At 49.9% G+C, this 24,794-nt stretch overlaps 1 protein-coding gene across 3 annotated transcripts in view; it reads left to right on the forward strand.

Annotated features, from left to right (window-relative positions):
• Nucleotides 1-24,794, forward strand: part of TBXAS1 (thromboxane A synthase 1) — a 191,140-nt gene that overhangs the window by 155,223 nt on the left and 11,123 nt on the right. For all 3 annotated transcript variants that reach the window (XM_009243284.4, NM_001132913.2, XM_009243287.4), the window contains 1 exon segment: nucleotides 21,519-21,610. In XM_009243284.4, the coding sequence (XP_009241559.2) occupies nucleotides 21,519-21,610 (92 nt within the window).

The following is a 24,794-nucleotide window of genomic DNA, read 5'->3' on the forward strand; positions in this document are numbered from 1 at the left end:
TGGACGGCTCTTACAGACTCCGGTGCCACTTCCTCTTGTCCAGCTCCATGCCCTCCCCCATAGTGTGTGGACCATCAGGGAGCCTAGAACTGAGGTCCTGGTTGGTAGCACCCAGGAGCCTGTTCCCAACATGGCCCCATGGCAGGGCCTGGTCTCCAGGTGTGGCATGAGGTGCTACATGAGCATTCTGTGAGCATCTTCAGGGAGAAACCAAATCAAAGTGTTGGCCAGGCCCACCGGAGCAGCGGCTCACCTAAACAGGCTGTCAGGCGGAGGAGTACCACAGAACGGACATGGGGAGGCCTTACAAGGTCTGTAGTAGCAGAGGTAGTGAATGTTCGTTGAGTTCTCTCTATGCACCAGTGTTATTCTAAGTGTGGTCCATGGGCCACGCTTTTTGCTGACTACAACTCTGTGGAGTAGGACTAGGATTATCCCCATTTTCCTGGGTGAGAAGCTGAGGCTGCCAGAGTTAAGTTGACTAGGGCCACACAGCTGAGAAGTGGTGAAGCACAAATTGAAACTTGGGCAGTCTGACTCCCATATACTTTAAAATAAAATATTTCCATAGATTATTGGGGAACAGTTGTTATTTGGTTACATGAGTAAGTTCTTTAGGGGTGATTTGTGAGATTTTGGAGCACCCATCACCCGAGCAGTATATAATGAACCCAATTTGTAGTCTTTTATCCCTCACCCCCTTCCCACCTCTCCCCCCAAGTTCCCAAAGTCCACTGTATCATTCTTATGCCTTTGCATCCTCATAGCTCCCACTTATGAATGAGAACATACCATGTTTGGTTTTCCATTCCTGTTACTTCACTTAGAATAATCATCTCCAGTTCCATCCAGGTTGCTGCAAATGCCATTAACTCATTCCTTTTTATGGCTGAGTAGTATTCCATCATATATATATGGTGTATGTGTGTGTGTGTATATATATATATATAGTGTGTATATATATAGTGTGTGTATATATATATGGTGTGTGTATATATATGGTATATATATGGTGTATATATATATGGTGTATATATATATGGTATATATATATGGTGTATATATATATATGGTGTATATATATGGTGTATATATATATGGTATATATATATGGTGTATATATATGGTGTGTATATATATGGTGTGTGTATATATATATATGGTGTGTATATATATATATATGGTGTGTGTATATATATATATATACACACACCATAGTTTCTTTATCCACTAGTTGATGGGCATTTGGGCTGGTTCCACATTTTTGCAATTGCAAATTTGTGTGCAAATGCGCTTTTAACCATTATGCGATCTTGGCTCTCAAGGTGGAAGTTTGATGTGGAAAGCAGAGTCAGGCCCTGGAAGAATCCCCCAGGCTATCTTTAAGAGCTAGAATCGGTATGATGTTCTAGAAGCAATCGGCCTGTGCAGTGCCCTGAGAGCTTAGCGGTGCAGTCATGAGCCAGCACTCTGCCTGGGTCTCTGTCACAGAGTTTGTCGTGCTTGGCTGCAGCCTAGAGCCACCTTGGGGAGCTTGATGCCTGGGGCTTCCCACAGATTCCAGTGTCATCGGCCTGGGCATTTGGCATTTGGGATATTCACAAGCTCCTTGGTGACTCCAGGGTGCAGCCGAGGTTGAGAACCGTTGGGAATAGAAAAGCAAGAGGAAGCTGTTCTCACCTGCCCTTTCCACACCAGAGCCCCAGGGTCCCGGGGAGACTAAAGCTGGGGTCTATTTCTATTCCCCCAACCAAGACGGGAGCTTCACATCCCCACACACTGAGAGGCCAGAATGGATCAGACCAGAGTGAGTGTGCTCTGGCTAAGACTGGCCAACAGCTCTGTTCCCCTGGGGTGGGGACTGGACGTGGCCTTTTGGTTTAACTGCATTTTACTCTTTCCAGCCTGTCTGGCCATTATTCTTGCAGGAACGTGCAGGACCGAAGGCCCCTTCCTCAGCACAACGCATGTCCCATCTCACCCTGTGTCTTCCAGCTTCGCTTGCCATAAATCAGTTGTCAGGACCCCCGACCCTAAAACAGTCACCTAATGATAAATCATGTTTGATTCTATTCTAATGGAACCCTCCCGCCAAGACTAATCATCAGAGAGGAAGCTAATTCGCAGGGATATGAAGAGCTTTCTAAAATTAGTTCCAGACGTTTTTTGCCTTAAATCTGTATGATGGCTGCCCTATTTTTAATTTACTTTTTGAAAAACCACATTGGGACACTAAGTAATCTGGGGGCCCAAAAGACTTTGGGTGCCACGGGAACCTCCCAGGCCCTGGGGGGCAGTGGCACCACCATGCAGATCACCAGTTCCACAAAATAACGGAACTCCACCAGTAACTAGTATTAGTATAGGTTTTGGGAAAGGTCCTTCTTTTCTTAGCTCATTAGAAAAACAATCACAGCATCCTATGGACTGGGCCAAAGTGGGCAGACATCAAAATAATATTGCGGGGAGCTGCCCAGCCCAAAGAGGCCTGTCCCAGCAGGACGCCAGGGGACAGGGTCAGAAAGAGGCAGCCCACAAGCTGAGCACAGCTGCAGGAGTTTTAGCTTGCTTACTACATTTGAATTAATTGCCAAACTTTTAAACGCAGGGGAATTCCACAAAAATCTAGGTACCAGCTTTTCTTGAAGACAATGGAAGCTCAGGCCACCCTGAGGCCATCACCTCTGGCAGTCACCTGCCAAGCACGTGGCTGCAGCTTAGCCCGAGCGCCTCCACCCGCCCCGTCAAGGCTCAGATGCAGTGGCCCTTACCCATCACACTTGTGCTGTTCTGATCACAGACTCACAGTCATGGTCCCACCTGGCCCCGTGGACATTCAGGTTTGCACCGTCATCTAATGACACAGAGAAGCTCCTTGGCCTACCAGCTCCCTTTGTGTTCACCTTGACCAGCCCCCAGCTCCTTGCTTCTGCATCTTGACTTCTGCCGTGGTCCTGCCCAGACCCCTGAGGGCTGTTTCTCTTCCCTACTCCCCGCCGGCTTCTCCTTCCTACCTTTCCACGCTGCAGGATGGGGTACCTCTGCTCGCCTCAGCTGCCTGGCCCCTCCAAAGCCTCCTTTGACCGTCAGTCCAGCTTGCATGGATGCCCAGGACACATACAGCACTTTCTTGGTCTTGGTTTACAAAGTAGTCTGCCCCAGTGGTCCCACCACACCTCCAATCAACTCCAGACCCCAGCCAGCCACTTGAAAATCTGTAGTCAAGGCCGGAGGGCAAAAGGCACAGTTGAGGACAAGGAGCAGGCATCCCGTGTGGCGGGAGCAGGAACGCTCTTGCTCAGGGTGCTGTGCGGTGGGCCATTGGTAGGTAGTTCCAGCAGGTCTGGTGTGTGAGGGGAGAGGCAGTTTCACCCAGCTGTCTGTGCCTGCGCAGGGCAACTCCCGAAGTGGGCTGAGGCAGAGCTCTCAGTGATCTCTAAGGAAGGAGGCAGCGCATCGCAGGGTTAGCAAACCTTTAGAAGATCCTCCTGGTGTTCTTCCTCCTGCTCCTGCCCTACCCTTAGCAGAAATCAACAACACGTGGGCACTGTGCTATTTTCCAGAAACTTTCCAAAGAGACTCATGGGTCTGGCCAAGACCCTCAGGGGTTGCCCCCATTGGCCTGGGGACAGTTTTTGAGCGATTGCTCTTTGAGAAGAAGTCAGCATCAGTGGGAGTCAGAGAAGAGGGATAAGCAAACTAGGTTGGGGAGCTGCTACCCCCAAATCAGACTGCAAAGACAGGCAAGGGTCGTGGCCACTTCTGTGGGCCCAGTGCCAGACAGCTCCACAGAGGCTCAGAGAGGGCTGAAGGGCCAAGGCTAAGGAAAATAACGAGGCTGAAACTCCCCATGTCTAATGACATGGTGAGCACGGCCGCAGACCTCCCACGTGGCTTCCTCCTCTTTCCCAAGGGGCTGCCCCACTGCTTTGCCCTCACCAGCCAGAGAAATCTACCTTGTTCACTTTGCCCAAGACACAGGGAGGACCCTTGTGGTCTTTGCAAGGGTTTCACCCAGTTGAGCTGGGAAGAGATCTCACAGCATCCTCCTCATCTCCCTGGCCTGGGTTTAGAATACTCAAGACACATAGTCCTGTCCTCCATGGCCCACCCAGATCCTTCCTGTTCCTGAGATCTTTGGCCCCATGCGGGCCCATCTCTGCATTCCTAGATTGGTGGATGTCCTGCCTATTTGGCTTCTACCTTTGATTTTTCCCTCGGTCACTCCGATGCCATGGTCCTATAGCAATCAGGGTGCTGAGTGAATCCCTGCCTGTCCTGCCTTATAAGGAAGAGACAATTATTTGTGTCCTGTCCATCTTTGCTCATCATCGTCATGGGTTTTAGAATCAAGCCGACTTGGCTTTTCACTGCCTTAACACTATGAGCTCCTCCTTATGCAAAATGCCACAGGCCTGCCCACCGGCCTTAAGCACACACCCTTCTGAGCCTCAGTTTGCTTGTCTGTAAAATAAAACTCAATGAAATGACACAAGTGAAACTCACCTGGTGCCTGCCCTCTTCTCATAAATGGCCCATTGCTTCTGTTCTCTGCTCCTCCCCCAGGCCAGGCCTCCCCTCCCTAGTCCTCATCTTATACCCACACCTCCCTGCCCCTCACTCAGGGCCTTGGCTCTGAAGGGAGACCCCGAGGCCATCTGCAAGGGTGAGCACAGCTGGCGGTGGCGGCTGGCATCCAGGGGGCGTGAGGGCGCATTCGCCCCAGCGCAGCATTCCTCCTTCCTAAGCTTGCACAGGGCCTGGTATTGAAGGGCAGCAGATTCACTCCAACACGACTGCTGCAGCCACCTGTGTCTCCTGGTGGAAGGGGCAGCCTCAGGAGTGTGGAGTTCAGGGATCCGGCTTTGACTTGGCCACACCCAGAGCCAGCCAGCCTCGAGCACCTGTTTCCTGTCTGGGGGCACAGGAACCCTCCTGTCCTCCAGGGACCCCAGCCTCCTCATCTCTGCTGGGCAGTCATCTACTAACCCTGGTTCTGACCCCTGAGACCTCTTGTCCTGGAGCCCACAGGGTCCAGCTCAGCTGTGCCCCCTCTCAGGGCCGCTCTGGTGGCTTCTTTGCTGCCACCCTCCCCACCCCCGACACTGTGCTTTCCCTGCTCTCACTACCACCCGCATCTGGTTGCCCAGTCCATGATTGTGAACTTGACCTCTACCACTGGCTGCCTCGGTCTACGATCCTGCAAAAACCCCTCCAACCAGCTGGCCCCGCCCCTCAGGACTTCCCTGGTGCGGCAGAGTCACTTGTGACACCTGGAGGGACTCCAGTCCAGTGTGTCCCCACCTTCAGGCTAACCCCCTTGGAGAAGCCTCCCTACGGTGCAGGCAGGGGGGGCACAGAGCCAGCAGGACATTGCAGGAGCAGAGACACGAAGACAAAAGAAACAAATGATTCCTTAAGATCCACGGCCAAAACAAATTGCCGCAATTAACACGTGCCACTGCCATGATCTATGGGCTGAAACGTGGCTGGAACGACGCAGAAGCAGAAACCACAGAGAGCGTACGCTCCAATAAAATGGCAATAAATGGCACGGCTGTGATGGAACTCGTTTCGATTTTGTTCCAAAACCTTGTTTAAGTGCTTTTATTGTTTCTGTGCGAAAGAACACAAATGCTTTTTGAAAATTGCTTCAGCATAAGCCTCACCTTCTCCAGAAAGTCTTTCTGATCCCTCCCATCCCTACCCCATGCAGGTCCGTGACTCCCACGATGCCCTCCTATGTTGCCCCCCTATGTTGCCCCCCTATGTTGCCATGGTGCCCACACTTCCCTGTCACCACCAGTGTCCTCCTGGCTTCTCCGCCCCCAGGGACTGCGCATCGCCTGTCTCCTCCCCACCCCAGAACAATGCTCTGTACACAGCAGATAGCAGGCAGCAGGTGACACAGGCCCAATGGAATGACTGTCAAGGTTAAGGGAGAGGTCATTTATGAATATCAAGGGAGGCACGTAGGCTGCTAAGGGGACCCTTGCAGAACAGATGAAATTCTTATTAGAAAGAGTCAGTGTTGATTTCTCAAAAAATCTATCAATCAATAAAATAAAAGCATAAAGACCTAGAAACGCATAAACAGAGAATCGTTTTACATGGAAGATGGGGAGTGGTGACTTGGCCTCATAGGGCCATAATCACCCTTTTGGGGTTTTGTCCCACATTAGAAGAGCAGCCCCATAGCAGAGATAAGAAAACCAAAAAAGGGTAACAAAAGTTGGGCACAGAGTCAGGACTGGACTGAAGCCCCGGAGAGCACAGGCAGCTCTGTAGCAGGTGGGGCAAGAGGGACTTTAGCTGGGAGCACTTGGCCCCCAGCCTAGGCACTAGAGCTCGAGGGGAGACCCTTCCCATTCCCTGAGAGCTGGAGTGTGGGTCTCACTTGCAGGGGAGCCTCGTGGGAACCCCTCACATGAGAAGAAGGATGGCATGGAATGGCCTTTCTCTCCTCCGACGCCCAGCCAAGGGAGGTGAGCCCTCCCTGTCTGCTCTAGCAATATGGCACAAGGGGGTATGATCTGCCAGTTCTCCCTTAAGAGGCTTGGTGGGGACCACCTGCAGGCCAGCTGGCAGCCCCCCTTCACCTGCTCACAACTAGCAAGCCAGGGGGTAAGGCATGGACCAGCATCTCCACTGCTTTGAGAAATCATGCAAACTCCAGGTCCGTGGAAGATAAGAAATTGGCTATCAAGGCTCTGAGGCATGTGCTATCTGTGATTAAGTAAATCTCTTCCCACCCCCAAATTTAATTTTTTAAAAAACCTCCCTCCTCAAGAACTTCATTCTCATGTATCCTAATCCACCCTGCCAGCTCCCAGCAGAGGGGAGGGCTGCTCTCTTGTGTACAAAAGCCCACACTAGCGGGGAAGCTCGCGGAGCCATGTCTCTGGGGGCCGTTTTTACTTTGTTTTGCCACTGTAGAGGCCACTCTTGGCAAGAAGCCTTTTTCACTAAAAGCCATCAGCTGCAGAAGAAGGCAAAGGGCTGAAATAGCATCAGGTGGAGGAGGCGGCCCTGGAGAGAGGCCTGGTTTCCATCCCAGCTCTCCCACCATCTGCCTGTGTCGTCTGCAAGCTCCCCAAGCCCTGGGGGCCTTTGTTTCCTCCCTGCAAAAGGAGCTGCCCTCAGAAGCACTCAGCTCGGTTCTTGGCACAGGGAGTGATTAGCTCTGCACAAACCTGGTAGTTTCACGAGAAGCCACGTAAGGTAGAGAAGTCGTTGAAGGTATCTCCCTCTCAGAGTTAAAAGGAAACAGAAAGAGCGGATCTTGTGTCTCTTCCTCTTTTTAAAAAGGGAATTAGGCCTGGTGCAGTGGCTCACGCCTATAATACCAGCACTTTGGGAGGCCAAGGTGGGTGGATCACCTGAGATCAAGAGTTTGAGACCAGCCTGGCTAACATAGAAAAACCCCGTCTCTACTAAAAATAAAAAAATTAAAAACAAACAACCAAAACCATTAGCTGGGCATGGTAGCGCAAGCCTGTAGTCCCAGCTACTTGGGAGGCTGAGGCAAGAGAATTGCTTGAACCCGGGAGGCAGAGGTTGCAGTGAGCTGATCCAGCCTGGGAGAGAGTGAGACTCAGTCTCAATAAATAAATAAATGGGAAGTCGTATCATCATGAGGTCCCCACTTACCCTCACGACCTCATCTAACCCTAATAACCTTCCAGAGGCCCCATCTCCAAGTATGATCATGTTGGGGAATAGGGTTTCAACACATAAACCTGGGGGAGGCCGGACTCACACATTCAGTCCATTGCACAACGTATCAAAAATTCAAATTGTATTGGGCAAGCCTACACTGCCCGATTGTAAGCGAAGTCCCTGAGGCTGGAGAAATCAAGGTACCCATCAGTGAATACACGGTATTAAGAAATGCCAAAGCTCACTGCTCAAGTTCATCTCCTGCTGACCCTGCGGCCCTGCTGCCTGGGCCTAGAACGGACCCCCTTCTCCACAAGGCCTTGTCTTCCTTGAGATTCTCACAGCGTGACCCGAGAAGCATGTTCCACAATTTCTTATCAATTGAACACTAAAAACCCCATTTGGCTACGGGATGCCTAGTTTCTCCTCCTGGATTTTGTGGTTAAACCCTTCTGTCTCCAATGCACTGTAGCAGTGAGCACAGCTCTGGACCTGCGTCCCAAGGCCTGAGGTCTAACGCTGCCTCTGCCCCCTCATTTGCTGTGCAGCTTTGGCAAGTCACTTCACCTCTCTGGGCTGTGGTTCCTCATCCATCCAATAGGAGGGTTGAACTGCTCTTTTCTTTTCTTTTCTTTTTCTTTTTCTTTTTTTTTGAGACACAGTCTCACTCTGCCACCCAGGATGGAGGGCAGTGGCTTACTGCAGCCTTCGCCTCCCTGGTTCAAGTGATTCTCCTGCCCCAGCCTCCCAAGTAGCTGGGATTACAGCTGTGCACAACCATGCCCAGCTGATTTTTTTTTTTTTTTTTTTTTTTTTTTTGAGATGGAGTTTTTCTCTTGTTGCCCAGGCTGGAGTGCAATGGCGTGATCTCAGCTCACTGCAACCTCTGCCTCCCAGGTTCAAGTGATTCTCCTGCCTCAGCCTCCTGAGTAGCTGGGATTACGGGCACCTGCCACCACACTCGACTAATTTTTTGTATTTTTAGTAGAGACAGGATTTCGCCATGTTGGCCAGGCTGGTCTCAAACTCCTGACCTCAAGTGATCTGCCTGCCTTGGCCTCCCAAAGTGCTGGGATTACAGGCGTGAGCCATCGTGTCCAGCTGCTGTTCCCTTTTTACTGTCCTATGACTGGTCTCCCAATGCCAGCTGAGAGTGTTGGTCCGATCTCTTTTCTTCTAAGCTGGTCACACAAATGGACCTCAGTTACTCAGCAGCCATTAAAATCTGGTACCAGTCACCATTTAGGCCTCCGGACATCATCCTTGGGCAAAGGAGGTTTTTTTTTTTTAGCTTGGGCCTAGCCCTCCGCATTTATATCCTGGACTGTGAAAATGGACCGAGTGGGCAATAGGGAATTCAGGATGAGCTGGAAAAAAAAAAAAAAATCCTGCTGCAATAAATTGCATCACAGTGGAGATCTCTTTCTAACCAGAAAATTCTGAGCCCAGACAATGGCTCATTTATTTCAGACAATATTCAATACAACAGAATTCCAGGTCAATAGAAGGATTTCTGCAGGTTCTTAGAGTTGGTAGCAAAGGGATTTAACCCACAGAGAAAAGAGAGCTGTTCAATAATAGATTCCCAGGCGTGAGGGAGGCCTTATTAATAAATCCATCGGTGGTCTGCTGAAAATGCTGCCCCCTCCCTTGCGGGTATCCCACCTGACAACAGTGGGGGACTGATGCATCCAGGGCCCTGACCAGGGAGGACGTTTGGGTAAATATTTGGGCAGAGATGGCTGCTGCTAGAATGGTGAGCAGAGCCGGGGAGCGGAGGAAATGGCCCCTTTCTCCCAGGCCCTCAGATGATACATTTTTATAAACATCCAGGCAGGCAGCCTCTGAAGACTCCTGGGCTTTACAAACACATCTCGTATTCCATAGTCAGCTGAGACCATGCTTTGAGCATGGGCGGTAAGAGGAGCAGGAAGCAGGAGGGGCGGGGAGGGGTCTGGCACCAGCTTTCTAAATTTAACATGCAGTTGCTTTTAGGCCAGTGGATAAAAAATAAATTCCAGTGCTTAAAGCTCTTATCTTTGTTTACCATTTCCCCAAACAGCTAGTGACCTGCTCTCTGACTCCTACAGCAAATCATCAACGAGATGCACACGAAGATGAGGGATGGGAAATGCAGGAGGGGCGTGGCGAGGGCAAGTTGGCGGCTCTCCGCCTTCCCGTCATGTTTATTTGGCCTGGCAGAGTGACCAGGATCTGCTAAGGTCACGAGCCTGTCCCTGGGTGGGTGGGGGCGTAGCCATGCTGCATCAGACCAGTCCAGAGGTGGAGGGCACCTTGGGGTCCCTCGTGTTGCTCTCCTGTTGATGAGGGACCTATGAATATCCTACAGCGACCTTTTCAGATGCTCCATAACCTCGTGTGAAAAGCCCGGGTGGACCTGGGCTTGCCTATTGCATTGTGAAGTTGTAGTCCTTTGAAAATCCTGCCCCACGTGGAGTCAGAATCTTTCTTTCTGGGACTGATGCCATGGGGCCTGGCTCCACCCCCATACCTGCATGGCACAGCACTGCCTTCTCCTTGGCCATGGGCTTGCCCTGCAGATGGATGACGATGCTCTCCTGCCTCCCTTCGGTTTGCTCTGTTCTCCCAAATTCTTTCAGTGTGCCTGGTAGAAGCAGTCTGCCAGTCTCCCCTCGCTCCCTCTCATTCATCCCCTCTCTAACTACTCATCCTGCGACCCCACTGACTTGGTTTTGGCCTTGTCCCTGCCACAGTTGACAAATATAATGGTGCGTCTTCTTCTTCTTCTTTATTATTATCATTATTATTACTGGCAATCATAGTCCACTCTGCCTCAAACTCCCAGGCTCAGGTGATCCTTCCACCTCAGCCTCCCGAGTAGCCGGGATTACAGGTGCACACCACCATGTCTGGCTTTTTTTTTTTAGAGATGGGGTTTCACTATGTTGTCCAGGCTGCTCTCGATCTCCTGGCCTCAAGCAATCCTGCCACCTCAGCCTCCCAAAGTGCTGGGATTACAGGCGTGAGCCACCGTGCCAGCCATCAATGGTCTCTCTTAATCTTGAATCTCCCAGGCACTGTCCAGGAGATCTGAGATGTTGTCCAAGGTCCCTTACTTTCCAGTTGCCCTGCCACCTTCCCCTGGGAAGCATTAAGGTTTAATGCTTGGCTCTGTGCTTGTTTTTCTTACCCCTATTCCAGAGGACTCATCCCCCTCTGTGCCGACACCATCTCCCCACTTCTACACCAAGCTGCTCACAGTGGGGTGGTGGTGGGGTCTCCAGCAAAATCCTGCAAAAGCTGATCTCTTTCCCCTGGAAGATGCTGCCCCACCCATGTGGTCCTCTTTCTGTCTTTCTCTCAGCCACTTAGGAATGAAACCAGGGAATCCTTTTCATCTCTCTTCATTCCCTGACCCGTTAAATCCCAAGACCCTCACCTCCCCTGGTAGAGCTTCCTTTATGACAGTGATTCTGAAATCCAGGCTGCATATGATAATCCCTTGGGGGACTTTTAAAACAATACCAATTCCTGCACCCCAATCCAGACCGATTAATGTAAATGTTTTGGGATGGGCCCCAGCATCAATAGGGAACAGCCAAGATAGAGAGCCACTGCTGATACGGCTTCTCTCTTTCAGCCCCTTTTCCCATTCTGACTACTAGCCTTGTGATCGGAGCGCCTCACTTTTGCCTGGACTATTGCAAGAACCTCCTGTCTTATTGACCTGTTTCCCAACTCTTTCTACCCCAACCATCCTACATGTCATTGTCAGATCACACAAAGCCATTTTCAGTATGTTATCTTGACTCATCAAAAACCTTCAGTGGCTCCCTATTACCATAAAAATAAATCTGTGAATGAACAAATAAATGGTTTCCCAAATACAGAGTAAGTTCTACATGGCACAGAACCGTATCCTATCCCCTCTCTTTCCCTGCCTCTCACCCCACACACTCTGCTAATCAGAGTAAATAGAGGGAACCAGGATCTGTGGGGTGAGCGAACAAAAGCATTTTCTCTGCAAATTAAATGTGGTCCACTCACTTCCCAGTGCAGAGAAAGTGGGTTAGGTGATTTAACTATCACTTACAGGCTTATTTCTTTCAACATCATATACGGTCAGCTGTGAATGTTCCATACTAATGGAAAAAACAGAATCCTAAATATTACCAAACAGCAGATAATTCAAAGACTCAAATCTAGTTGATGTTGGAATGCGTTTTTGCTTATGAGTGCTGAGTGCTTGTGTCAGATAATTGGGGCAATTTTTTAAAATTAGGTAATTAGATGTGTTTTATTTGTTCCTATTTCCCCCTCCCCCCGCTACACACACACACTATATGAATAAATAACTCAGCTCCCAAAACAATGCCCTATTTCTTTCTCTCAGTCCTTTCCTGGAATAGAGATAGTGGTTACATTTCAGAATATTAGAAAGGGAGGGAGAAGAAATTGGGGAGGAGCCTGCAGTTAGAGTAAATAGAAGAAACCAGGATTTCAACAGGCTGCTTTTCAACTGATTCACTGTTAAAATTTTAGGCAGTGTGAACAACCTATCTGTCAAACTGTTTGCAATATCTACTAAAGCTGAACACACACATCCCTCATGACCCGGCAGTGCCATGCCCAGACGTACACCCAACAGAAACCTGTACTCTGTTCACCAAAAGCCATAAACAAGAATGTTCATAAGGCTTTATTCACAGTAGCCCCCAACCTGGGAACAACTCAAATGTCCATTGACAAGGAAAAGGATGGATAAATCCGGGCAGCTCACCCAATGGAGCACCAAATCATGAGGATGAACACACCACAACACACAACATGGATGACTGTCACAGACATGAAACTGAGCAAAAGAAGGCGGACCAAAAAGCCTGCATGGAAATATTTCATTTATAGGAAGTTCAAGACAAGGAGGTAAAAGTAATCTCTCGTGTTAGAAGTCAAGGCAGTGGTTACTCTTAAGGGGCGTGTGACCGGGAGAGGCCACGGGCATGCTTCCAAGTGCTGGAAGGTTCTGTCTTGGTCTAGGTGCCGGTTACACAGGAATGCTTACGGTGTGAAAATTCACTGAGCTCTACGTTTGTGTTTGTGTCATATTTTTCCATATGCGTGTTATTCTTCCATAAAATGTACAAGAGGAAAGGAAGGGAGGGAAGGCTGGAGGGAGGGAAGATAAGACCAGGTAGGCCCAGGTAATGGAAAAGGCTTGGAATTTGAAGAGCTGGATTCAGTTCCAGTTCTACCGTTAGCCGGCCGTGCGACCTGGGACAAGTCACTTCACCTCTCCAAACCTCTGGTTCTTTTTCGTCTACAAAACAGACAACAAAAGCTGCTCTACCTACCTCACCGTGTGGTTGTGAGGACCAAATGGTATAATGGATGTAAAAATCCATTGGTGAGCAATAAAGTGCTTCACAAGGCAAAACACTATTATTATTCTAGATCTCTGCAGACAGCAGTTTCTGCAGCAGGTCAGCACTGTCAGTGAAGCTCAGGCCAGAGCCATCGTGGAGAGGACTGACACCCCGTGGGGTGTGTGTTTGTGTGCACACGCAGCCTGGTTTATGTTTTTTCATTACATCTCTGCACCTAATCCCTTAATGGCCTGGGCCTCAGAGTACAAAAACACCTGGAATAATCACTGTGTTTTTATGAGACGGGTTCTGTCCCCTTCTAAAGCAGGTATAAATAGATGCCATGTACACTCTCTTAATTACTTTTTCTCGAGTATGGATGAATTTCAACATCTAAATCTGCCAAATTATTGAAGCTAGCACGGAGGACTTTCTGGGCATCGGCCAGGGAAGCCAGCAATGCGGATGGAAAGATTTATCACCCCCTCTCGTAACCAAACCTCCATCGTATCTCCCTGCAAGCCTTGAAACTGCTCACTGGACCCACTCAGACAACAGAGCTATGAGATCTAGAAGGTGAACTGTCAGAGCTCAGAGAACCTCAGCACCCTCCCAGCCTTGCCATAAGAACTCAGGGCTGGCTGGGCGCCATGGCTCATACCTATAATCCCAGCACTTTGGGAGGCCGAGGTGGGTGAGTCACCTGAGGTCAGGAGTTCAAAACTAGCCTGGCCAACATCGTAAAACCCCGTCTCTACTAAAAATACAAAAATTAGGTGGGCGTGGTTGTGGGCACCTGTAATTCCAGCTACTTGGGAGGCTGAGGCATGAGACTCGCTTGAACCCGGGAGGTGGAGGTGGCAGTGAGCTGAGATCGTGCTACTGCACTCCAGCCTGGGGGACAGAGCAAGACTCTGTCTCCAGAAAAAAAAAAAAAAAAATAGAACTCAGGGCTCCTCTTGGAAACCAGTTGCAAGGGTGAGGGGCTTTGCCTCTGGTTTATGGTCAGAAGGGCAAAGCGAAGGTCATCCCATTTTCCACGGCTTGGTTTCATATTATAGTCCCACGGTCCCTGGAGAATCAGAGCGAATGGAAATCTTTATTCTTCATATGGCTGTATTGCCCCAAGCTGTCCTTGTGCTTAAGGGATTTCCAGCTCCCGCTTCTAGAGGGCAAGGGCCAGCATCACTTGGCCCACTTCTTAGTGTAAGACCAAGTCTAGTGACAGCTGGGTAAGTATAACTACTACAGATGCTGCTGTTCCTACTGCTCTGAAGAACAAAACTGAAGCCACCTCTGCTTCTATTTCCTTTAACAACATAGAAAATGATAATTTTTCTATTAGGTCCGTGAATCTCCAGGAAAAATCTTTGTGAAAGCAATGACATTTTTATTTTCTTTTTCTCATTTATACTCCAGATGACATCTGCACACACACCCAATGTGTGGCGTATGTGTAGGTGTGTGACTGTGTATGTGTCTAGCTTTCAGAGAAAATGATACACAAAGTGATAAATATAGAAAAGAGATTAATAGGAGAGGGCAGTACTGTTATTTCCTACATAAAAGGATTTACCAATAGATTTCCCATAGAGTTAGTTCCCTAAACCATCAGGTTAATCTATTGTATTTAAATGTATTTAAATATTGGGCCAGGCACAGTGGCTCATGCCTGTGATCCCAGTACTTTAGGAGGCTGAGACTGGGGGATCACTGGAGTCCAGGAGTTCAAGACAAGCCTGGACAACATAGTGAGATGTCCCCGCCTCTCTACAAACAAACAAAAAACAATTAGACAGGCATGGTGGCTTGCACCTGTAGTCCCAGTTACTCTGGAGGATGAGGCAGGAGGATCGCTTGAGCCCAGGAGTTCAAGGCTGCAGTGAGCTATGACAGCACCACTGCACTGTAGCCTGGGCCACAGAGCAAGAAAATAAACAAACACATATTGGTTTCTAGATCCTAAACTATATGATGGAAAGACTAAGAGACCAAGAATCTTAGGAATAAAATTAGAAGTTACTGCCCATTGAAAATCAAATATATATGAAAAAGTCTCCCCCAAAATGAAGAAACTCTGGTTTGAGAATGTAAACCACTAGGTAAAGATTCTATTTATTCCTTTATTTCCATGTTTCCCAATATTTAATTTTCAATCCTCTAAGAGCAGTTATTTTATAAAATAAGTCCCAGCTGAAATGAATTTGATAGGATTTTAGAATTTCTTTCTCCCTTAACACATCCTATTAGTCTAGTTCAATAGAGAGAGCAGAGCGCCTCATGTTGAAATAAGCTTTCCCGCCACTGAATGTGTTCAAACAGAAATATTACCTGCTTATGAGGTACTTTCCAGTTGCCAAAGACTTCCACCTTCATCTTCTTGCTCACCCTACTCTGCAAGGTGGGTGGGACAGCATTACAGACGAGCGGACCTGTCGATACTGTCCTGATGACTGGCCCAAGGCCATGGCTAAGGGTTACAGACCCGGAACAGAACCCTGCCCTTTGCCTCCCTTGTGGGACCCAAGGCCAGGCAAAGGTCAGGGGGAGGGGCTGCAGGGGGGGCTTCCTCATTGGGTGTGGACAGCACAGGTTGATTTTGAGATTTCCCCCCAACTCTCAGTAATTTGGCCTTTGAAACAGGAGGCAGAGAGAACCCTGGGGGATGGCTTTTCATGTTATCTTTTGGAAACATAGAAGCTTCAGGTGCTTCCTGGCTTGAAATAAGAGAATATTCTGCTCAGTCCCCCCACATTTTCGTGACACTCCAGGCCCAGCAGACCCACAGCACCCTCACTAGCTGTTGGTAATGTTGGTGCCTGGAGGTGCTGACAGAGGACCGGGTGTGCCAAGGGCCTGTCGCCCAGGCTGTAGTGCAGTGGTGCTATCTCGGCTCACCGCAACCTCTACCTCCCAGGCTTGAGCAATTTTCCTGCCTCAGCCTCCCAAGTAACTGGGATTACAGGCGCCTACCACCACACCTGGCTATTTTTCTATTTTGAGTAGAGATGGGATTTCACCATGTTGCCCAGGCTGGTCTCAAACTCCTGGCCTCAAGTGACACCCCTGCCTCGGCCTTCCAAAGTGTTGAGATTACAGGCGTGAGCCACCGTGCCTGGCCGATAAGAACTATTTTCTAAAGGTGACCACAATACCATTATCAACTAAAACCAAAATGAATGTTCATTCCTTGAGAGCATCAAATATCCTGTTGGATTCACAGTTCCCTGATTGATTCATATTTGTTTTAGGTTGGTTGCAGCAGCCTCTGAACAAGCCCATCCACTTTTCACTGGCTTATTCTCACTCATCCTAAAAATCTCAGCCTGGACATTGTCGCTTCCTCCTGGCAGAGTCCCTGATCCCAAATGTGGGCGATGTGTGTCCCTCATCTGTTCTCCCATCTCACCCTTATCCACTTGTTTGCATCCTGATAGACTGGAAGCTCCAAGAGGCTGGGACATGTCCATGCATTTTAAAGTTACGTCTCCCGGGCCTAACACAGTGCCTGGTGAATCACGCTCGCCAATTCCATATGTATTCCCTGAGTATGTAAACGAAGGATCTCCTAAACAGAACTGGTTTTGCACTCCTCATAAGCACATTCGATAACACTTTACACATCCATGTCATGATTTGTTTAGGAATCAGTTTCCTCAATGGGCAGAGCCTTCTTGGACCCCCAGCACCTGGTCCCGCACCTGACCCATCCAAGGTGCCCATTGAGGGACAGCTGAATGAACGAGGACATTTAGAATAAGTTCTATGTTGAGACTTTGGATTCACAGGCCTTCCTCTCTGGGCCACATTTTTCTCCTCTCTGTCAATGAAGGATGGCAGCGAGGATTTCCAAGGTCCTTTCCCGGGACGGGGAGTCCTCATTTAGTGTGCGCTTGCTGCCCTCTGCTGGCAGAATTTGCTCAGGACCGCTCTGTCTCCGCTATTCCTGAAAGCTGCAGACAAAGCCAGCAACTGCTGGGTGGACCAGCCAGTGAGTGGGATAGGGACTTGAGTTTTGTTGTCTCGCTGGTTCGACTAAGACATGGAGGTGTGTGCGTCCATCCCTCCGCCTCATCCGTTCGCTTCTCAGGTGTGGAGAAGCGCTAGGGTAGGTCTCAGACAGACAGAAAGACCTATGCCCCTGAGTGCACATTAGGACAGCCAGGGAGCAATAAAGGGAGAGCTTGTGCCCAGGCCCTACCTCAGACCAACACTGGGGAGTAGGGCCCAAGCATCCATCTATATTAAAACATATAAAAATCTGGCTGTTTCTGGCCGGGCGCGGTGGCTTACGCCTGTAATCCCAGCACTTTGGGAGGCCGAGGTGGGTGGATTGCCTGAGGTCAGGAGTTCGAGACCAGCCTGACCAACATGGTGAAACCTCATCTCTATTAAAAATACAAAAATTAGCTGGGTGTGGTGGCAGGTGCCTGTAATCCCAGCTACTTGGGAGGCTGAGACAGGAGAATTGCTTGAACCCAGGAGGCGGAGGTTGCAGTGAGCCGAGACCAGGCCATTGCACTCCAGCCTGGGCAACAAGAGCAAAACTCTGTCTCAAAAAAAAAAAGAAGCTGGCTGTTTGTAACATGCAGCCACATGGAGAACTGCTGAACCAAGATGATCTTTACATACGTATCTTTTTGTTTGTTTGTTTTTTGAGACAGAGTTTTGCTCTTGTTGCCTAGGCTGTGATCTCAGGTCACTGCAACCTCCACCTCCCGATTCAAGCGATTCTCCTGCCTCGGCCTCCAGGGTGGCTGGGATTACAGGCACCCACCACCATGCCCAGCTAATTTTTTGTACTTTTAGTAGAGACAGGGTTTCATCATGTTGGCCAGGCTGGTCTTGAACTCCTCACCTCAGGTGATCCACCCACCTCGGCCTCCCAAAGTGCTGGGATTACAGGCGTGAGCCACCGCACCTGGCCTACATGTGTATCTTGATCTAAAAGCCTAGAAGCACAGTTAATAAAAAAAATAAAAGCCCATCTAGGGAAAGAGTAAATAAAGACTTTGATTTTCTAATACAAAATTCGCTTAGCCTATCTTAAAAATTTTTTCTTTCTTTGACAAACCATGATAACTTACAAGCCATACAGTTTTCTTTGGGGAACCAACACCATTTACCCATTAGGGATGCTGCTCCCAGATCCAGTTTTTCTTTTTGAGATACAGTTCCCTATTTTTGTGTACCGCACCTCTGTTTATTTGATACATGTATATTCCTGCATTTGTTAAGATTCGTTTGGTTGCAGACAATGGAATTCAGAATGTTGCTAACTTCAGCCACAAGTGAGAACTTGTTGGAAGGTACCAAGATGCCACCCACAGGGCTACCTGCCAGGAGCAGATGGCAAACAGGAACTGGAACTTTATGGGGCACCAAGAAATGGTCTCTCCGTCCTTTGCTTCTGCTTTGTTGTATACATCTGATTCATTTCTTCTTTCCTGAGGCCAGCTGCTGTTTTCTGCTCATTAATCCACAAGGCCGAATGTGGCCAACAATGGGTCTCCACTTCCCTGTGTTCAATCGCCGCCTGCTGGAGAAAAACTTTTTTCTTTGTCCCAGATCCAAATTTCCAGACTGGTCCCTTTGGGCCAGTCAATCTTGGCCTGCAGGGCCGGCTACAGGATCTGTGAGGCCCAGTGAGAAATGAAAGTGTGGTAGCCTTTATTCCCAAAGCGGGGGGACGTGTCCATCGTGGTACTCAGCGAGGTTCTTCGTTTCTTCTGCAGTCTTTTTCGACTTGTCATGGTTCTTTTTATTTTCCATTTACTGTTGTTCTAACTAAAGAAAACTCAATGTTAAATTATTAGCAAGCATTTTACCATTCATCTTTATATCAAACAATGCCAGTTTTAAATGTAAATTTCAGAGCGTTTAACTCATATGCAGAACCACTGAAATTACACAATTGGTGCTTGTGACTTGTTGGGCAGAAGAGACAAACACAAACCAAACTCATAAAGATTGGAAGCAGGAAGACAGGGTGCCTCCAGGTTCGCCCAAGGGGGATGCTCTTTCAGGCCTGGACATACCGGATGAGCTGGGGGAGTCCAGACCCTTCCAGGCATCCAAGGGCCCTGTCAGGCACCAGACACATGCACTGAGACCCAGCCAGGGAGGCAGGGTCTAGGGAAACTGGTCCAGCTGTCTCCCCTTTCCACAGCCTTCCCCAGCCAGCCACAGCAGACTAACCTCCAAGGATCTCTAAACCTCTGTGCTATGACGCACCCAGTACCTGGGCTAGGGGTGGGCAGAGGTTTGCCCCCATCGAGACACAGCCTCCGGCCGGCCCCACCACATACACTGTGTGCTGCCAGCCTAGGGCAGGGAGGGCCACCACCATGCCCACCCGAGATGCTGCAGGGTGCATGCACCCTATCCTGGCCCTCTCTGTACCTGTACCCAGGACCCTGTGAAGTGTGGACAGCAACAGTGGCCATAGGTCACGGCAGAAACGGGGAACCCAGGTGGAGAGCACAGGCAGCTGAGAGCTGGTCGTGGGAAGCCGCCACAGGTAGAACCATGCATAAGCCAGGCTTCCAAAGCACAGATTCAAAGATAAAGTTACGTCTGGGTGCAGTGGCTCACGCCTGTAACTCCAGCACTTTGGAAGGCCGAGGCAGGCGGATCACTTGAGGTCAGAAGTTTGAGACCAACCTGGCCAACATGGTGAAACCCCATCTCTACTAAAAATACAAAAGTTAGCCAGGCATGGTGGCAGATGCCTGTAATCCCAGCTATTTGAGAGGCTGAAGCAGGAGAATCACTTGAACCCAGGAGGCGGAGGATGCAGTGAGCCGAGATTGTACCACTGCACTCCAGCTTGGGCAACAGAAAAAGACTGTCTCAAAAAAAAAAAAAAGATAAAGTTATGAAGACTCTCAAGACAGCAGCCACAGAGCATTAACCTCCGGGCACAGAACTCTTTTCATTGGTCACTTGCTCAGCCAGCTGCCCCAGTGGCCTGTGATGGGAGTGGGAAGTGTGGGGTTGGGTGATAACCTTCTAAAGTTAGAACCGTTCCCAGAAATGCAGATAGGAGAGCTTTGGGAAAACCATCCAAACCTTGTTATTTTTGACAAAGTAGGAATGCCACCCTGGCTCTCTAAATTCATAAACAGTCACAGACATGAGATTAAACTACATATAATTTCTGCAACCTGGCTTATGGGCATCATTAAACAGCTGCATTATATTGAATGGCTATGTCATCATAGATTAGCTACGATACTGGCTATGGACTTCAAGACTCCACGTGTCCTGGCCCCTGCCCTTCCATCCCCTCTGACCTGAGATGCAGTTCTAACAGGTTCCTGGGTGATGCTGCTGCTGCCGACCCTTGCCCATCCCGGAGCTCACTTTGAGAGCTGGCTGAGATCCCAGGCAGGGCGGCCGGTGGCTGCTCCAGGGCTGTGAAGGGCTCCCCTCTGCAGACGGAGGAACTAGGCCTCCCAGCGCCTGTCCCTGGAACATTGGCGGCTTCAGAATGGACTTGCCCTGCAGGCCGGCCTCCTGCTGCTCTGGGAAAAAGAGGGAACAGAAGAAAGCAATCCGCCACCTTGGGGACTCCTCATGGATTAGCATTATCTAGGTGAAGAAAGTGAGACCATCACCTACCAACCAGATAACTCATTCCACCTCTGTGGGGAAACTGGCAGAGCAGCAAATAAGCTTCCTTAATCATGGTGCGCCCACACCCTGCTCAAGAGCTCATGGGCACGTGTTCATCTTCAGGCCAAAGAGGGGGAGCCAGGTACTGACAGACTGTCACTCCAGGAGAGTCACCCAGGGGGTGTTAGGATCCCCACATTTGCACCCCCTGAAATCTAATCAATATTTTCCAACTGTTCCTAATCTGACTTGTGCAAATGGAATCTCATTTGAACTTGCATTTTTCATCATAGTAACTCATATTGCCTCTGTGTTTTGCCTGTTCATAGCCTTTGACCATTTTTCTAGCTAGTTGTCTTTTCCTACTGATTGATAGTAGCTCTTTGGTTTTCATTACTGTTAATCCATTAGAGATGTTGCAAATTTTTTATTTGCTATTTCACTATTTGCCTTTTGACTTCATAATGTGCCATGACTACCCACCCATGTGATAGGCTCTTTGAGCCTCAGTTTTCTCATCTAAGAGATGGGGAAACAGTCGCCACACTGGCTTAGTGGAGGATCAAATGAGGTAACGTCTATGCTGCACTTGGTCGGCCACATCGTCAGCTCCCAATAAATGCTGGCAGCTGTGGTTGCCACTGCAGTTTTATAACCAAACTTCTCTGTATTACAAAGACCCCTGAGCCCCAGGCTAACACCGTGAAATGTAAGTACAATAGAACACACTGAGCGCCAATCAGATGCAATTTGGGTCATACTGACTCTCCATTTTGTGGAGTTTCTGTTTAAATGTTTGCCAAAGTTGGAAACGAGATTGAAATTTAAGGAAAAGACAAAATGCCGTGAGATTTGGGCTAACACGAACTTCTCCCTTTGTCACGACCCCTCCATCAGATGGCCCCTGAGTTCTGCAGCCTTGAGGAAGGCCTGCCCTATCTGGACATGGTGATTGCAGAGACGCTGAGGATGTACCCACCAGCTTTCAGGTGTGTGGCAGCCCCCTCCCCTGCTCCAGTCCCCACCCCCTACCCCTACCCCCTGCTCCATCCTGCAGGTCAGGGCCCTCCTCCATCAGTTACCACATGTGTTTCTGGAGGGCAACGCCTGAGTCCTGGCTTCCTTTGTATCCCCCAGGGCACCTCAGATATCTGGCCTGCTTTCCTATAGGTTAACAACCTTCTCAAAGCTTCACTGGCCTTTTCTTAACACCACCTTCCTCCCCAGCCCAAGCCGGCCCTTTGGTCTCCTAGCCTTTGCTGGCTTTTGCCATCTCCCCTGCCTGTTCATTCATTCATTCATTCAGCAATTGTTTATTGAGCATCTACTCTGTGCCAAGCATTGGGAAATCAGCTGTATATAAAGCAGATAAAAGTCCCTGACCAATCTTGGAGCTGGCATTCAGACAGTAGGGGACTGTCTGAGTCCTGGGAGCTCTTTCCTGCCATCCAACACCCCCAGCTGTCCCATCCTGGAGCTCCAACACGACTCACCCTCCAAAACGTCTCACCGCCCCTCAAGATGTCTGTGTTGGGCTTGCCTCACCTGGTCCTCCCTGTCCTTCCTCCTCAGCACTTTGAGCTGTAACTATACTTCATGTTATATTCTTGGACGCATGTCTGCCATTCCATGACATTTCACTAATGTACACACCAACCAACCGGTCACACCAACCTGTGGGTATCTTGATAACAAAACCAACTATTGTGCTTCGTTCAAACTCTCCCAAACAAGGCACTCCATAGAGAAGGGCATCTTAATTCATGTCCCCAGATCCTTACAGAGAGTGATATAACAGCCAGATTTCAGGCTCTAGAAACAGAAGCAGCACAAAGCATTAACCGTATGTGATAAATTCCACTCAACACTTTTATGAATTAACAGATCACATAAACCATATGGAAATACCTTTCACCATTTTTAAAGACAATATGTGGATGATTTGAGGGTATCTCAAAATGATATTTCAACACAAAAGCATTACAAAGAATGCAATTGTAGATATTGTCCAAATGTTCAAGTCCAGAAGCAAATACAGAAAATTCCGGTGGTGTGATTCGAACTGCATTGTCCTCAAGCATGCAAGGTTTTGGGTCTCAGTGCGGAAGCAGGCCAGTCACTCAGGGGCTCTGTGCCCCCTCTCCCCATGCCAGCATTAAGACCTGATGTGCAGCCCTTCCCTGATCTCCTTCGGAGCCTCTTGCAAACTGTCATCCAATTCTTTCTTTTATTCTTTTTTTTTTTTTTTGAGATGGAGTCTTGCTCTGTTGCCCAGGCTGGAGTGCAATGGTGTGATCTTGGCTCACTGCAACTTCCGCCTCCTGGGTTCAAGAGATCCTCCTGTCTCAGCCTCCCAAGTAACTGGGATTACAGGTGCCCGCCACTATGCCTGGCTAATTTTTTGTATTTTTAGTAGAGACGGGGTTTCAACATGTTGGCCAGGCTGGTCTCAAACTCCTGACCTCAGGTGATCTGCCTGCCTTGCCCTCCCAAAGTGCTGGGATTACAGGCATGAGCCACCACTCCCAGCCTTTTTTCATAATTGATATCCAGCTTTCTTCCAAGGGGATTGTGGGCAGCTGGTGTACATGTTAAGATGAAGTTGAAGATAAAGCATTCAGGGATCAAATAGAACAAAGGCCATTTAAAGGAAAGAAGGCCTTACAGGGCCCCAGAGCTGGCTGGTAGCTGGGGTCCAGCTGTGGCTTGGTGACCAGGGCTCCTGGCCAAGAGGGAGAGCAGCCAAGCCAAACAGGTGTGTTCTCCAGCAAGAGGACAGCACAGAAACTGATCAATCGACACAGTACTTCCTGGACCTAAACCCAGCCACGAATCCATCAGACAAGACCTTATATAGCTGTCATGTTGAATAACAAAGGGGTTAGGCTCTTCAAAATCACAATGCGGTGGCCGATTCTCCACTGACCGGTTATAAACAGCAGAGCAGAAAAGGAAGTCAGTGCAAGTGGACCAGGAAGCTGGTGATCTCACCTGAGGACCAGACAGAAACTAGAGAACCTAGATGAAGTAGTTAGAATTCATCTAACATGTCTAGAGGGCATATCAGAAGACCATCTCGGCCCTGGCCTTGGTTTACTGCGTGATCGTGAGCCTCATGCTGCTCCGTGCCTCTCCTTCCTACAGGTTAAATGGGGACACACACCTGCTTGGCTGGCCCTGCAGAAGCGGGCAAGAGGCAGTGGGTGGCACAGGTGGAACTGCAGTGCCCGCTCAGCTGCATGCAGCATGAGGTGTGCAGGGAGGAGCGCCGGCACTGGTCAGACAGTGGCATGGACAGCTTCCATCCAGCCTCGCTCTCCTGAGCCGCCCCTTCCTCACACCTGCCCCACACCTCCACACCTGCCCCACACCTCCACACCCCCACACCCCCACACCTCCACACCCCCACACCTGCTCCACACCCCCACACCCCCACACCCCCACATCTGCCCCACCTCACCTCCACACCCCCACACCCCCACACCCCCACACTCACACCCCACACCTCCACACCCCCACACCCCCACACCCCCACACCCCCACACCTGCCCCACCTCCACACCCCCACACCCCCACACCCCCACCCCCACCCCCCCACAACCCCACACCTCCACACCCCAACACCCCCACCCCCACACCCCCACACCCCCACCCCCACACCCCCACACCCACACCCCCACACCTGCCCCACCTCCACACCCCCACACCCCCACACCCCCCACACCCACACCCCCACACCTCCACACCCCCACACCTCCACACCTGCCCCACACCCCCACACCCCCACACCCCCACACCTCCACACCTGCCCCACACCCTCACACCTCCACACCTCCACACCTCCACACATCCACACCCCCACCCCCCACCCCCACACCCCCACACCTGCCCCACCTCCACACCCCCACACCCCCACACCCACACCTCCACACCCCCACACCCCCACACCTGCCCCACCTCCACACCCCCACACCCCCACCCCCTCACCCCCCCACATCCCCACATCCCCACCCCCACACCCCCACACACCCACACCTCCACACCTGCCCCACACCCCCACACCCCCACACCTCCACACCCCCACACCCCCACACCTCCACACCCCCACACCTGCCCCACCTCCACACCCCCACACCCCCACACCCCCACACTCCCACACCCCCACACCCCCAC

This window comes from Pongo abelii, chromosome 6 (assembly GCF_028885655.2).
Source record: "Pongo abelii isolate AG06213 chromosome 6, NHGRI_mPonAbe1-v2.0_pri, whole genome shotgun sequence".
NCBI classification, from domain to species: Eukaryota; Metazoa; Chordata; class Mammalia; order Primates; family Hominidae; genus Pongo; species Pongo abelii.